Below are 17,551 nucleotides of genomic sequence, written 5' to 3'. Positions count from 1 at the left end.
TTTTAAATTGTATATGGTTCATTATTTCATTTAAATAGACATGATTTTTGATTACTAAAATGTAATTTAAACAGTAAAACAGAATCCATAAAAATTTAAAATGGGAATTTTAATGTAAAATGTAATAAAATGGCCCCAGACTGGAAGTAAAGTAACTTAGCAACACCCTAGCAACCACCCAGACTACCTTAGCATCTATTTTTCATCACCCCACACACACACACACACACACACACAAAGCGCTGAGAAAACAACTAATCCCCGATGCAACAAGCCTTCACACCACAGGAAAACAGGAAGTGCGGCTCTCCGTTCCCGGCATGTGTTTCCTCTCTCAACAAGAGAGAAAGATAAAGGCAGCGTCTTGTGTGATCATGTGATATCACAGTCCATGTCAGTCTCCGTCAGCGTCTGTGATGTGCCGGTGATGCTGCTGTTCACACTCGCATCCATCTATGAAACTGAAGCGACTTTAGTCTAAAAATACATTTTACATTTTTCTGAATTCCATTTTTTTTCCTTTTTAATTTTCTGGATTATGTTTTAATGCTTACATTAAATTTCAGTTATCAAAATGCATGAAACTTTAATTTATTAGAGGTTGAACAACGTTTCTGACCATGTGATCATTTCCAGTTTGTTTCCGGCATGATTCTTTAATCGACGCCCCCGACCTGGAGAATCTGGGCCCGAGGAGCTTTCCTGACACTGCGGAGGCGTAAACACGAAACATCTGTAAATACATTCACTTCGACACGTGTGTGTGGGAACGCATGCTTGTCGCCATGGCGACAGACTCACTGCAGGAACTGCTTCCTGTTTCGGGCCACAGCAGACAGTGTAAATGAGTGTGAAATTGAACGAGAGCCAAAAATAGCCTTCCTCTGTAACGCGTCATCATACGGGCAACTCTTTCTACTTCTGCATCCCCGAGGAAAGACAAGATGAGATTTCAGGAACATCTCGACTGTGACGAGAGCAAAAGGAGAACAAAAAGCATCCAGTCATCTCAGATGAAGAGATCTCAATCATTTCTCTATGAGCTGCTGATGACAACTAATGATCATGTGTTCCTGCTTTATTTGAATGTGTGAGACTACATTTATAGACACACGTACATGTTATTGACACGCATAAAGAGGCTCATGAACTCACACACACACACCTCACAAACACAAACACACTGAGTAGGTGTGAAGAGCAAATCACAGTCACAGGAAATGAGGTCAGGACACCCGAGAGAGAGAGGGGGAATAAACAGAGAGAGAAAGTGAGATGATGATACTGACAGAGGAAGAAAACCAACTAACCGGGTAAAAATGAATCATACAGGGATATTTAGGGAATGAGAGGTGGATAAAGAACGGCTAGTGCTGCACGATTTAGTGAAAAAATCTAATTGCAATTATTCTGAATAATATTGCTTTAAAATGCAATTGAATAAAATCCAGGTTTGCTGTGCTTGTTTGTAGGGCTGCACAGTTTGACCAGCGTTTTGTAATTATATACCAATATGGCTATATAATAATAGTTAGTGCTGTTAAACAATTAAGCGCAATTAAGCGCATCCAAAATAAAAGTTTGTGTTTACATAATATATGTGTGTGTACTGTTTATTTATTATATATAAATACACACATGCATGTATATATTTAAGAAATATTTAATTATATATGTGTGTGTGTGTATATATATATATATAATTTATATTATATATAAATATATATATTTTTTAAATATTTACATGCTTTTGTGTGTATTTATCTGTACATAATAGTTATACACAGTACACACACATACATTGCGTAAACAAACTTTTATTTTGGATGGGATTAATCACGATTAATCGTTTGACAGCACTAATAATAATTATTATTATAATAATTTTTCATTCATAAATTCATTAATAATTTACAATAATAATAATTTATTGTTTTATGGTAAAATATATTACAAAAGTAATATTTTTATTTCTTTATTATTTGTATTTAGTAATAATAATAATTATTGTTATTATAATTATTATTACTACTAAATAAAAATAAAAAAATAAAATATAAAAATATTTATGAAATATTTTTGTAAATATTTTTATATTTATATTTTTTGTAAATATTTTTATATTTATATTTTTTGTAAATATTTTTATATTTATATTTTTCATAATTAAATACAAAAAATATTTTAAAAAATAATATAACAGTTATCATTATTTTATATTTTACACAACTGTAAAATTACATTACTAACAATGGCTGGACCATTTAGCGGAAAAATCTAATTGCGATTTTTCTGATTAAAAATTGTGATTGTGATTTAAAATACAATTTTAAAAAGTGATGATCCAGGTTTGCTGTGCTTGTTTGTAGGGCTGCAGAACTTGGCCCAAAAATCAATATGGCTATTTAATAATAATAATAATTAATTAATTAATTTCCTTATTATTATTATTATTACTACTGCAAAATAATAATAAAAAAATGTCTAAATAAAAACAAAAATAAGAAACATTACTCTTGCGATATTTTTACTGTAAAATTACATTTAATAAAAATTTTAACAAAAAATATATTTAATAGAATTCATTATTTTTAAACTTAAAATCTCAAGGTGTAATATTTTATCTCAAAGGGTTCGGCTGATAAAAAAGTTTGTGAATCCCTGATCTAGTAGATCTAGTGGTGTATCCTATAAACTAGGTTAAAAGTTCGCTCCCCCCCCCCCCCACCACACACACACTTTGACCATTTACAGTTAGTGGACAAACGGCTCCAATAACAGACACAAACCCTGAAACGCTCCGTACACACAGATAAAGACAGACACAGATAAAGACACAACAGAGCTGCTGAGAGAGAGAGAGAGGGAGCATCGACAGGAAATGAGATCGTAAGAAAGGAATTCCGACTGCATTCAAGATGCAGTTTAGCGTCTCTAAACACGAGCGTTCTTGGGACACGAGGAGCGGCCGCATGTTCAGACACATACAGTGTGCTGTATGAGAGCTTTGAGAAATTTAATCTTGCCAAAACTTATTTGCATTTCCACATATTCAAACTTTGCACATCATGTTCCCTTACGAAACAATGACTGTGTTTACATGCACTTTCTTAACCCGATTATACATAATAAGCCGCCAATGCGCGTGGTCACGTACATGCGTTTTATTTATAAAGGATTAATCGGTGCGCATCATTATTTTTGTGTCCTGCTGGTGCGACTACATTTTGTTAGATGTCACGCCGATCGCACAGAATTTCCATCTTTGTGTGAATTATTCCTGTGATGTAAAACAGATCAATGCATCTACACCCGTCATTTAAACATGTGTCTTACTGTGTCTTTTCTGATCCACTAGCTGAACTGACCTGCAGAAATAATGACTGTTTTCAAACAGGTTTGTCAAACGCTGTGATGTTAAAAAACAAAAGTCTGAGAGTTAGACTGCATGCTACACCCATTTACTGTCAACAACCCAGTGCATCAAAACAGGAAGTGGGTGTAGAGTTTCAAATGGCATTTCCTTTACAGGCTTGAGAGTGAAAGCAAAACACTCTGGACTTTATATTTCATATTCACGTCTGTGCATTAGAAGATTCGTCAATCCTCAGTGTTATGATGTGTGAAATGTTGACATGTTTTCAGAAAGTTGTGATCCGGTGCCGTCCCTTCCCATAGGGCAACTTTATTCAAATGCCTGTGCAGGTTAGTGACACAATCATTCTGCAAGATACTAAATGAAACAGTATAACAGCATCAAATTACATGGTGAAGATGAAACTGCTGAAATTAAAGACTAACTACCAGTTAACCTCCAGCTTCCCAGCATTACAGAAATAGACACAAGCTGAGTGAAATATTTACACATTTGATGAAATATAATTTTTCATATAAAATAAATTCTGCTGGAAACGTTTACTTTGAAATTGCTGGTAAATTTCACAAATAATTACAAAAAAAGGCACTTTCAATTAAATGTAAAAATTCTGATGTAAAAAACAGAAACTGTATTTTCTCATTAAGCAATAATCTTCGTTTTATTTACAATTATAGAGCATGGCTCTGTAAATCATATTACTGTTGTTTTGCATTAATAAGTGCAGTTACTAATAATATTACATGTTTATATATCGGAAATGTGACAGTAAAGCACTGAGCTTGAATTGATATGTCGATCAAATTAACTTTTATTGACAATAATAACTTGCAAAAACCTTCTCTTATTAAATGTACCACACTAAACTGACTGACAGCTTCAGTGATTATAAAACGAGCGCTCTTTACTTGCTTTCTTTGTAATTCAGTCACAATTTGAAGAAAAGTTTTTGTTTTTCATGAGACTTTTCCCCAATATATTAGGGAGTGAAAATGGCTAATAAGCCAATAAGTGCTCTTCTGCTGCCATCTACTGGCATCTTTCATGTCTTTTTAAATAAAAGTTTGTTTGCCATGAAGGGCCCCATCATACAGGCACGATGCAAGAGTTTTTTGCTAGTTTCAGCCCGACGCAGTTATCAATTTCCTGACCCGCGCCACGTTGTTTAATGCACTTGTTTGGCCATGCTCAGATGCATTGTTGGCGTGTTGCTATTTTGAGGCAACTGAAAACGACTGCGCCATTGACCAACAAAAGGATTACAACGTTTTAACCTTGCACATGAGCAGATCCCGTTTCCTCGCTAGAGAAGCGTTCAGTTTTTCCGCTTGCAAATTCCACCATGTAAATAGCGAATCTGCCATGGTGCAAACGCAACTGGCTTTTAAAAGGAATGGTAGATGAGACTCTGATTGGTTTATTGCATGTTACGTCCAAAACACGGCCATTATTCATTAAGAGAATAGGGACAACACTTTTAGACCATGTGCCGGGCGCGCCAACCATTTTTTCCATCGTTAACCCTTATGCGGTCTTCGTTTGGGAAGTACACTCAGGGTCTTCGGGGTCTCCACAGACCCCAGGCAACAAAATGCAATTTTGTAACAAAATACTTGTTTTTTTAAAAACAAATGTAATTTTACTCTGTTTATTAATGTTTTTACTCCATGTTTGTACAGTTTTTGGAGGATTTATCGTATTTTTTAAATTTATATAAATAAATTAAAAAATATATTTTTTAAATAGGTTTTTATACAAAAACAGCTTTTTATGTAAAATTCACTTTATAAAAGACCCACATTTCTAAATTTCATTCATGGGGATAACATGGATAATTTGACATGGTTTAGTGTAAGATTTTTGCCCATCTTTTGGAAAATGCAGTTTTAAAAGTAAAAAAAACTATCATTTTTACCAGTAGATGGCAGCAGAGCTCCACTATTTGCTATGTGCTATTTGAATGACTGAAAGACATCTTTTCATAAGTTTTTTTTAGTTGGATTCATATCTAAATATTATGAAATCACAATTATAACAATAAAGGGTACTTTTTGTCAAAGTTTAGTATTTTTTGTAATGAAAAAAAAAGTTTTTCAATATTGTTACATTATGATGAGACTCCACTGTGAAAATGGACAAAATTCATCCTCAAAATCAACATTTTGGAAAAATTAATTTTTTTTCAGTACAAAAAATGCTGAACTTTGACAAAAAGTAATTTTATTGTTATAATTGTGATTTCATAACATTTAGAAATGAATCCAACAAAAAAAAAAACTTATGAAAAGATTTCTTTCAGTTAGTCAAATAACACAGCAAATAGTGGAGCTCTGCAGCCATCTACTGGTAAAAGTGATTTTTTTTTTTACTTTTAAAACTGCATTTTCCAAAATATGGGCAAAAATCTTACACTAAACCATGTCAAATTATCCATGTTATCCCCATGAATGAAAGTTAGAAATGTGGGTCTTTTATAAAGTGAATTTTACATAAAAAGCTGTTTTTGTAAAAATATTTATTTATTTATTTATTTATATAAATTTAAAAGATATGAGAAATCCTCCAAAAACTGCACAAATATGAAGTAAAAACATTAATAAACAGAGTAAAATTACATTTGTTTTTTAAAAAGCAGTTATTTTATAACAAAATTACATTTTATTGCCTGGGGTCTGTGGAGACCCCGAAGACCCTGAGTGTACCTTTTTTTTTTACACTAACATAAAAACAAGCTATCACTCCGATTTTTTCTTTTCTTTGTAGATCTAGAAAGTGTTAACAACGGTACAAAGTTTCATGTCATTTGGACAAAGAGAATTTTTTTTTTTATTTGAGCAAACGTTGTTTGGGGTCTAAAAAGACCCCAAAGACCCTATAAGGACTAACAAAAGTGGATTCGGACACGCCCTAAGTGCACCTGCGCTGTGCGCTTTAGACCATGCGCTTAGATCGTTAAAATAGGGCCCAAAGTGTCCCTTAATCTTTAAACTTTTAGTTTTACAAATCATCACATTAAAATAACATTAAAATTCATCATATTTAGACATTTGAAGTGCTGGAAAAAGTGCCTTGAAAAGTACTTGAATTTCACTCCCAAAAGTTTGCATGAACCTTGAAATGAATAATGTAAAAACATTTGACTATTTTTGCGACCGTGATACAGTTAGCGTTACTCACTGGAGAACCTTATATAACATGTTCATTCATGGCTCAATATTTCTCCTGGTTTCCACGTCAAATCTGATACCTGTAGTTTATAACAGAGAATCTAAATGCTTCCCACTAGATCTCCCTGCGATGTTATTAATTCTGTGGCGAATTCAACTCTGGGAAAATGAGCTCTGACGACGACAGCAATGTTGATATAAACCATCTGTTCAAATTTAATCCTTCCAAGGTCCAAAAGGTAACAAAATATGCTTAATTTTATTCTCTTGTAATTGTTATTAAAATATCAGGAGAGTTTTATACTATTGTGGCAGTTAGAGATCCATATGTGTTATAATATTATAAAATAAATCATAGATCCTGGTCACTGAAGACCCAAATATGTAATAATAATTGGCAAAACATTCATGTATTTAAAGGTTAATATTATATTATTCATAATAATTGTGACCAACATGATGAACACCTTAATCACAGCATTATAATTTATATATATATATATATAACTAGTCAACCCATTTTTCAGACGACTTGCTTTGCACACTCCAGTGTGTCAAATAACTGACCCTAGTCTTGCCGTCATGACTGTGCCGGTCCATAAATCCTGCAGTATGAGAGTTATATATCGGATCTGCTCTGTTAACTTCTGAAGGACGTGCGTCTGTTTGCCCTGAATGAGTGTGGAAGGTGGAAACAAGGACAGAAACACACGAGGCAGGTGGACATGTGCGGATGTTACAGGCCTACGAGGGAGTCCACCATCAACAGACGCAGATATTCCAATGAGAACATGATTATGTCAACAGGAAACGCGTGTTGAGGTTTACATGAAAACACTGTTAAATGTCCAGCAGACGAGCACAACACAAAGACAGGAAACCAGCTCATTCATTAAACTCATTACACTTTGAGTTTTCCTAAATATTCCAAAACCACTACATACTTCTGTGGTGTTCCTGGAATACTACTTCAATCTGTGCGACGGGAACTGAGTCATAAGTACTGTCTGCGACATCACTTCCCCTATGAGCTGAGCTGAAATCACAAATCAACATTTTTATGGAATACTGCAGTGATGATTTATCAGTGCACATCATTATTGTGTTAAATTCATGATCTTGAATCAGAATATCTTCCTCTTGCAGCATCTCTTCTCTGATGATGAGGGCGGGGCAATCTGTCACTCACATGAGATCCACCAATAGCAAACCACAACCATCCAATCATTTCCCTTCACACAAAATCAAGCCCCGCCCTACATTTGTTCTTGTTTGTGAGGCGTTTCACTTGGATATTTAGGGCCCTATGATTTCTGTGATGCAGAAAACATGGACGGAATCGCGGAATCCAATAATAAAAATGGAATTTTCTGTATAACGCGGAATTTGACATTGTTTTGATGAATAAATAAAAAGTATGTCAGTACGCTTAGACTAGTGTCTGTGAATATTAAAGCGCAAAAAGAATATTCAATGCTTCATCCGCATTTTACGGTTTCATTTGAGAAAAACTATCATCAATATCATAACTCAAAGGTCTTCACTGCAACCTGTCAAAATAAAAGTTTGGTTTAACTTGAAGAAATTGTGACAGAAATATATTAGTGTTGTGCAGTAGAATGTAGCTACGTCTATTTTTTTTAAGGAATAAACACAATTTTTCTTCCATGTTTTAATTTTAACAGTAAAGCTCTGTTGTGCAGCATTTTGTTTGACAAAAAATTTTGTTTAATTTCATATGATTAAAAGATAAATTAAATTAATGTTTTATGCCTTCATTTGATTGACAGAAAAATTAAAAAACACAACAGAATTTCTGAAAAAACAAAAACAAAACATTTTAAATGAATTTTTAAAATAATTATAAATTTTGTTTTTTTTTTTAATGAATTCAATTAATTAGCTAAATATGCTTTTTGATTGTTAAAATTTAATTAAACTATTAAAATGGAATCCAGACGACTCAAAACAGAAAACACAGAATTTAGTAAAAATAAAACATGTTTCATAGGAACCTAAAAATGTATTTTTTGTTAAACTTTTAATAAATTATTGTTAAATTGTATGTGTTTAATGATTTCAATTAATTAGACATGCTTTTTGATTATCTAAATTAAGTTTAACCATTAAAATCGAGTCCCAAAAAAAAAAAAAAACGGAATTTAGAAAAAAATAAAAAAGAATTTGGGAAATAATAAAATGGATTTTTATAGGGCCCTAGATATACGTCACAATTGGGGAGAACTGACTATTGCCGTCTCATGCAGACTTTGACCACTACTGAAGAGGAAGAGTGTCGTTGGAGGTCAGGTCCACAGGAGGACGTCTAGAAACGCTGCCAGATGAACAGAGAACTCGTAACCCCTCATAAACTCACCCCTGACCTCCTTCAGACGGAGCACTGGGATGGTTTCTTCATCCGAGGGCGGTGCAAATCAAAGTCTGCAAACCACTGCTTGACCGACCGACCGCACTCCTCCTTCAACACCACAAACCACACGCCTGTCCTGGTTTACTAGCAACCTTCATCACATTAACCAGCTGAACTACTGACAAGAGTGCCTAAATAACAAGACAGTTGACTACTAGTTAACAGCATTAACCACATGCATGATTAGATTACTGACATCACCGATAAATCATTCATAATATGATCATGATCATGAGAGTAAACAGACTCAGTGTTGATTTGAGGTGTGAGTGAAAAGAAGGAAAAAACGACACAAATTCATGATTCTTCACCGACAGTCCAAGTGAACCTCCATCTGGTTTGCATTATCCCGCTGCTTCCCAGGAATATGGAAAAAAAACAAAAAAAACAAGCAGCTTTGCAGATCGTCCAGCCAAATCAGGAAGTGATTTGAAGCAGTTTCCTGTTTCCTCGTCGCTCCCCCAACCAGAAGCTCCTGACCCCTAAAAGCCCGACAGCGTTTCCTCTAGACACACGAGCTCCGTCAGGAAACCCGGAGCAGAACTCCATTTATGTACCGCAGCGAACAGGGAGCTTCCATTTCCTTCCGTCGACACATTGGCCAAGTCTACTAACCGTGACACCATTATTCACAGCAAACACCCATAATGCCCTGTGCACAAGAGGAATCAAGGATGCCAGTTCAACAAAGAAACAACTTTTAAACACAATCTGACCTGCAGAAAAATCAACATGTTGAGATTTTCAGCAGTTTCAGTCATTGTCAGTTTGATTCCTGAAGAGTAAAACTGTGATGATTCTTTCTGTGACATCAAGTTCTGACTCAACCAATCACATGAGTTTAGGGCGTGGTTATCTGACTGACTGACCAATGATGGAAGCATGTTTGGAAACAGTCATTATTGTTATTGTTAAACACAACTGTAAAAGATTTATGCAGCCAATCGTTTAGATTGTTTAAAGTGAAAGCAACCTAATATACCCGCAATCAAACATGTAATTAAACTTAAAGAACTCTTTGTATCTGAATATTTATGTCATATTGTTTACGTAATTACTTGAGAACTTTTTACATACATTAGGCAAGTATTGGTTTTGCAGTGGTTTGCTTATAAGATTTCGGTCATATTGAAATTAATGCACTATATTTTAGTTTGATATTTTATTTTTTATTAGTGGATTTTATGGTATTAAATTATATTTATGGAATTGTTATGATACATTTATTACCTGTTAATCACTTTTGGAGCATAGACCTAAAAATGAAATTTCCAACTTCACATGCTGAAGTTTGGTCTCTTTTTAAAGAAGACACTTGTCAGATTATTGCTGAAGTAAAAATAAAACAAAAAAGTTATAAAATTTAGGTTTATTATTATGAAAAATGCACAAAAGTAATATTTTATATGAAATACATATTTTCCAAAACATGTTTTACTTTAAAACTGTGAGAAAATCAAAGCCATAAATCTGAACAAGTTGAGATTGATATCTTAAAAAATGAGCTTTCAGTCAGATTTTGTTTGGGCGCAGTACCAAATGCTTCCACTAGATGAAATTAATTTCCCATTCGTTTCGTTGTTCTTATTTTATTATTGTTTATGTAATTACTTGAGAACTTTTTACATATATTAGGCAAGTATTTGTTTTGCAGTGGTTTGCTTATAAGATTTCGGTCATATTGAAATTAATGCACTATATTTTAGTTTGATTTTCTTTATATTTTGTATTTTTAGTGGATTTTATGGTATTAAATTATATTTATGGAATTGTTATGATACATTTATTACCTGTTAATCACTTTTGGAGTATAGACCTAAAAATGAAATTTCCAACTTGTAAATCTTTGGATCACAGGCTGAAGTTTGGTCTCTTTTTAAAGAAGACACTTGTCAGATTATTGCTGAAGTAAAAATAAAAAAAGTTATAAAATTTAAGTTTATTATTATGAAAAATGCACAAAAGTAATATTTTTTTATTACTTTTATTTTATTACAAAACATGTTTTACTCTAAAACTGTGAGAAAATCAAAGCCATAAATCTGAACAAGTTGAGATTGATATCTTAAAAAATGAGCTTTCAGTCAGATTTTGTTTGGGCGCAGTACCAAATGCTTCCACTAGATGAAATTAATTTCCCATTCGTTTCGTTGTTCTTATTTTATTATTGTTTATGTAATTACTTGAGAACTTTTTACATATATTAGGCAAGTATTTGTTTTGCAGTGGTTTGCTTATAAGATTTCCGTCATATTGAAATTAATGCACTATATTTTAGTTTGATATTTTTTTTTTTTAATAGTGGATTTTATGGTATTAAATTATATTTATGGAATTGTTATGATACATTTATTACCTGTTAATCACTTTTGGAGTATAGACCTAAAAATGAAATTTCCAACTTGTAAATCTTTGGATCACATGCTGAAGTTTGGTCTCTTTTTAAAGAAGACACTTGTCAGATTATTGCTGAAGTAAAAATAAAACAAAAAAGTTATAAAATTTAAGTTTATTATTATGAAAAATGCACAAAAGTAATATTTTATATGAAATACATATTTTCCAAAACATGTTTTACTTTAAAACTGTGAGAAAATCAAAGCCATAAATCTGAACAAGTTGAGATTGATATCTTAAAAAATGAGCTTTCAGTCAGATTTTGTTTGGGCGCAGTACCAAATGCTTCCACTAGATGAAATTAATTTCCCATTCGTTTCGTTGTTCTTATTTTATTATTGTTTATGTAATTACTTGAGAACTTTTTACATATATTAGGCAAGTATTTGTTTTGCAGTGGTTTGCTTATAAGATTTCGGTCATATTGAAATTAATGCACTATATTTTAGTTTGATATTTTTTTTTTAATAGTGGATTTTATGGTATTAAATTATATTTATGGAATTGTTATGATACATTTATTACCTGTTAATCACTTTTGGAGTATAGACCTAAAAATGAAATTTCCAACTTGTAAATCTTTGGATCACAGGCTGAAGTTTGGTCTCTTTTTAAAGAAGACACTTGTCAGATTATTGCTGAAGTAAAAATAAAAAAAGTTATAAAATTTAAGTTTATTATTATGAAAAATGCACAAAAGTAATATTTTTTTATTACTTTTATTTTATTACAAAACATGTTTTACTCTAAAACTGTGAGAAAATCAAAGCCATAAATCTGAACAAGTTGAGATTGATATCTTAAAAAATGAGCTTTCAGTCAGATTTTGTTTGGGCGCAGTACCAAATGCTTCCACTAGATGAAATTCATTTCCCATTCATTTCCAATGCACTCATTTTTGACCGTGAACATTATGGGCCCTATTTAAACGATCTTAGGGCGTATCTGAATCCACTTTTGCTAGTTTAACGATGGGAAAAATAGTGTGCGCGTCATGGTCTAAAAGGGTACCTATTCTCTTAATGAGTAATAGGTGTGTTTTGGGCATAACGTGCAATAAACCAATCAGAGTCTCATCTCCCATTCCCTTTAAAAGCCAGTTGCAACACGCCAACAATGCACCTGAACACGCCTTGTTTTCAGACCAGCACGCCCATGGGCGAGAGTGCATTAGCTATTTAAACAACGTGTCGCTGGACGTGAAAATGATAACTGCGTCGGGCTGAAACTAGCAAAAAACACTTTTTGCCTGGCGTCGCATTGCGCCGGGTGTATGATTAGTGTGACTATTTTTTCAGGACCATTTAACCTTTTCGAATCATGTCCATGATTTTTTTGTGTGTTCACATTGCAAGTGCCAAAACCTTTACCAAGTTTCGTAACATTCCAATGAAGTAAAAAATTCTAAAAATTTAATTTTTTTTCTGTCAAAAATGACCGAACGGTTAAAATTTGGTAAGAGACCAAAACAAACATGATTTATGTTGTGTCATGTATGATGTCTGTTGGCCATAATAGATAATATGGGACATGCAGTATCGCAAATTTTTCGCAAATTTCTGGAAATTACCACCACGGCCATTTTGATTGCAAAAAACAATTATGGGAATGACTATAAACCCATTACTAGTGACAGAACAACACACTGTCCAGGCTGATGAACTGACCCATTTTTGTTCATTTTGTTGCATTATATCATACTGATATTGTTTCAGTCGTTACAAAATTGCCAACCCCATGCTCAAATGAGACCTCAGATGCTCTCACAGTCCTCATATCAGCATTCAGGACACCTTGACAAGGCAACAGTTGACTAGCAGTGAGAGACGTTACAGTGCGTCTGCCCAATCAGCTGGACACGAAACTTTCAGTAAAGCAGGGTGTGACCGCCTTCATGAGCCTGATAACATCTACCACAGACAAGATTTCACTGAAAGATCACGTTGGGTTTCCTCACGCTGGCTGAAGGTGCGTGAAGCGAGCCGTCGACCCGAGGCGGGACTGGAACTACTTCTCCAAAACATGCGCAACTGTGAAACGCTGGTGAAGCAATCGGGTTAAAAATACCAAACCGCCACACAGGGACGTGAAGATGTTAGGAAACAACAGTCGCAATCAGGACAAGAGTTTCAGCAAGCTAAAAAGTTCTGGATTTGATCTGATCTCAAAGTCAAGTCACATTGATTAGTGTAGCGCTTTTCACAATACACATCGCTTCAGAGCAGCTTAACAGCAAAATTCATGATGTTAATGTTTATAAGATCTTACAGTGTTGATAATAATTTCACTTTTTAATGCCCGCTTTTGCATTGTATTTTGGCAGAAACTGTGCATGGTCAGCTTTTGTACATCATTTATGTTTGTGTTACAAACCAAACGGAGTGATATTTAAAGCAGGCTCATATAAATGTGTCCACTGTGGTCCATATGGAAATGAAGAGCCTGACGCTCGGAGCCAAACACGTGCCTGACGCCGCGCCGCGTTTACTGTGCCGTACAGAGATTAGATTAGACTGTGTGTGTGTGTTCTGCTTTAATCTGAGTCGAAAACAACTCAATGACAGCAGCTCTCACACACACACACTTCATATGTGTGTGTGCTGGACCAGCAGAGATGAAGGAAGAGAACAACAACACACACAACGCACAAATAAACACTCACACACACACAGAAATGCTTTGGTATGGAAGCTCATTTCCGCCACATAAGGTCGTAATAAAGTAGTAATAACGACATAAAAAGCCAAATTCATGACATACAAGTCATATTTATGAGATAAAGTCGAAATTATGACATAAAAATCTAAATTATAGTCATATTTATAACATAGAAAGCCATAATTTAGATTTCTTATGTCTTAATTTTGACTTTTCATCTCATAAATATAACTTAATATGTCATATACTTGACTTTATATTTGATAATTAAGACTTTATACGTCATAATTATGACTTTTACTTTTTATATCATAATTCTGACGTTTCATCTCAAATATAACTTGGTATGTCATAATTTTGACTTTTCATCTGATAATAGTGACATTATGAAATAATTGTGACTTTTTATGTCATAATTATTACTTCATTTATGTCATAATTAATACTAAATTTAACTTGGTATGTCATAATTTTGACTTATGTCATATTTATGACGTTTCATCTAATAAATATAACTTATTATGTCATAATTTTGACTTTTTATGTCATAATTATTACTTCATCTCATAAATGTAACTTGGTATGTCATAATTTTGACTTATGTCATATTTATGACGTTTCATCTAATAATATAACTTATTATGTCATAATTTTGACTTTTTTATGTCATAATTATTACTTCATCTCATAAATTTAACTTAGTATGTCATAAGTTTGACTTTTTATGTCATATTTATGACGTTTCATCTAATAAATATAATTTGGTATGTCATAATTTTGACTTTTCATCTGATAATTGTGACTTAGTATGCAATAATTGCGACTTTTTATGTCATAATTATGACTTAATCTCATAACTATGAGTTAGTATGCCATAATTTTGACTTTGTACCTGATAACTGACGTGTCAATTTCGACATTTTATATCATATTTATGATTTTAAGTCAAAATTTTGCCTTAGTATCATGTCATATCGACTTTTTGTCAGAATGTCAATTTGATTTTTTATGTCATAATTATGATTTTAATACATTTTTTAATTATCATATTTTCCACTTTATCATAACGCCTTTTTATCTGATCATTTTTGACTATGTATGTTATGTAATAATGTTTTTTTGTCATAATTTCGACTTTCTATCTCATAAACATGACTTAGTATTTCATCATATCTAGTTTTAATATCATAAACAAAGCATTATTTTTTTTTTCTTATGTGGCTGTAATGGGATTCTATACTTTGGCAATACAAATGTACAATTTCAAATGTCAAGCACAGTCAAACAGAAATCTTTTTCTGAGTGTTCTGACCGTGTTTACATCAGTCAAACCAGAAACCACACGCCACCAGTCAAACTGAGAACACAGAGAACATCTGACTGTCTGTCTGTCTGTCCAGGAAGAAAATCACATGTATTCCTGTTTCAATCGGAAAGAATGATTCCACATGCATGTTTTACTTGTTGCAATGCCTGAGTAAATGATTTCAGATGCAGAACACACACAAAAAACGGCAGTATCATTTATGAGTCCAGGGCTAAAAATGTCCTGCTCCTTTTAAACATCTACAGCTGGAGTGAGAGACACACATCTGTCACACAGGGAGCGTTCCCACAACCTTCACTGCTGTTCTGTACGTACATGTTCAGATAAAACGTTCTAATAACACTTATAGAACGTTCTTATAATCGATACACGTTCTCTTGACTTGAAGAGAAACGTTCTTAGAACGACGTTCTTTATAACGTTAAGAGAAAACGTTCTGATAACATTTTTAGAACGTTCACATAACGTTGAGAGAAAACATTTCTTTTATAATGCTTATGTACAGTGTACTTGATGAATATTACAAATAAACGTTTAAAGAATGTTTTATTGTGAGTAAAAAAACGGTTAGGACAATGTTGTAACCTTTTAAATAACGACAGAAAAACATTAAAAACATCACAAATCACTGTTCCCACAACGTTTTCAGAACAATAAATGTGTTATCTGTCACACAGCAGAGCTGATCTGTGTCTATATGCGCACACTTGAGGAAAAACACACAGTTAAGACACAAATAAAGGACAGATATCGTGTTTTCACGCATCTGGATGTGCAGCTATTTGACTTTAAACTAAGCTGAGGCGTCATTCAAACAAATATTAGCTTGTGATATGATAAAATGCTGCTTATGTATCTCCATTAACATCTGAATGAGATTATTGCACGTACATTTGAGTATATTTGTATGAAAATCCACAAATTATTCTCACAATAGAAACTGAGCGCGACCGTTTGATTCCAGTCAGAATAAGGAAAGTGGTCTCGCGCAGTAACGCTTCGCGCCACAACTCACCGATTTTTATTTTGACACTCTGGAAAACCCGAAGACCTTCCTCTTCGACCGCCATGCTCGCAGCTCCAGCTCGTTCCCGTTTTCCGTTCGCTATCCGCCACTGTCTCTCTCTCTCTCTCCGTGTATTCCAGCGCGGACGGTGACTCACCGGACTGAGCAGCGCGCCGCGAACGCACAGCTCAAACGCGAGTGAGGGGGAGGGGTCTGGAAAAGGCTTATCATGCGCTGATTGGATAGCAGCGCTGTTGCGTCATGGCGCGGGCGGGGACTGTCACATTACACCGCGTCTACAGCAAAAGCGTCGCGTCCAAATCAGCTTTCTAGTTTTGTCGCGTCGCGTTGATTGCAGATGTTACCCAAATTAGTCATCCTGAAAGCACTAATTATCATAGAAAGACGCGAAAAGAATGCACTTATGTTTGAACCATGTTTATCATGTAATTTGTACCAAATTAGTCAACTTATACCATCAATGCCATATTGATATTTCTTTCAGACATTCAGAAACTTAATGGGAACATTACCCAAACGTTCTTAGAGCATATATTTGTTAACTGGATTACAAAATCTTTATGAATATGGGATCTGCACAGTAACAGAATCTTTAAAAAAGAAGAAAAGCTGCTAACAATAATAACTCTGGCATTTTAGTGCATGCTACAGTTAACGTGGTCATTTTTTAAGGAAATATGTGCTGGATATGGTCCTCATCTGGCTTGATTGATGCATATATCACAATATAGCTGCAAGCAGCAATGTCGGGCTTCAAGCACTTTAAGGCACATGCGTAAAAAGGTATTATGTTTTATGTCAGGCATGTAAACACTGTAAAAGAGCCAATACAGGCAATTTACCATAGGAAATGTATGGTTTATAAAGCTTTTTAACAGTTATCGTGCAGTAACGCTCACTTTCATTCATGCCAGAACTCACCGATTTTTTATTTTGACACTCTGGAAAACCCGAAGACCTTCCACTTCGACCGCCATGCTCGCAGCTCCAGTTCTTTCCCGTTTTCTGTTCTCCGTTCGCTTTTACAGCCAATACAGGCAATTTACCATTGGACATTTGTGGCTTATAAAAGTTTTTAACAGTTATTGAGGTTAAGCCAAATACCTAGGACTAGTTCGCCAAAGTTGGTTTTTGAAATAATCTCCAATATTTAACGAATGATTTGATG

At 33.9% G+C, this 17,551-nt stretch overlaps 1 protein-coding gene across 5 annotated transcripts in view; it reads right to left on the bottom strand.

The window, feature by feature from the left end:
* The window catches only part of rasa3 (RAS p21 protein activator 3), a 47,651-nt gene extending 31,094 nt beyond the window's left edge, over positions 1–16,557 (bottom strand). For 3 of the 5 annotated variants that reach the window (XM_048198224.1, XM_048198225.1, XM_048198226.1), the window contains exon 1: positions 16,372–16,556. In XM_048198224.1, the coding sequence (XP_048054181.1) occupies positions 16,372–16,426 (55 nt within the window). In that variant the 5' untranslated portion in view covers positions 16,427–16,556. Of the gene's footprint in view, positions 1–8,920; positions 9,627–16,371 lie in introns of all 5 variants that reach the window. The other 2 variants (XM_048198227.1, XM_048198222.1) reach the window with 2 other exon arrangements.
* Positions 16,558–17,551: the final 994 nt, after the last annotated feature.

Source organism: Megalobrama amblycephala, linkage group LG7, assembly GCF_018812025.1.
Source record: "Megalobrama amblycephala isolate DHTTF-2021 linkage group LG7, ASM1881202v1, whole genome shotgun sequence".
In the NCBI taxonomy this organism is placed as follows: Eukaryota; Metazoa; Chordata; class Actinopteri; order Cypriniformes; family Xenocyprididae; genus Megalobrama; species Megalobrama amblycephala.
This window is presented reverse-complemented; position numbering and strand designations above follow the sequence as displayed.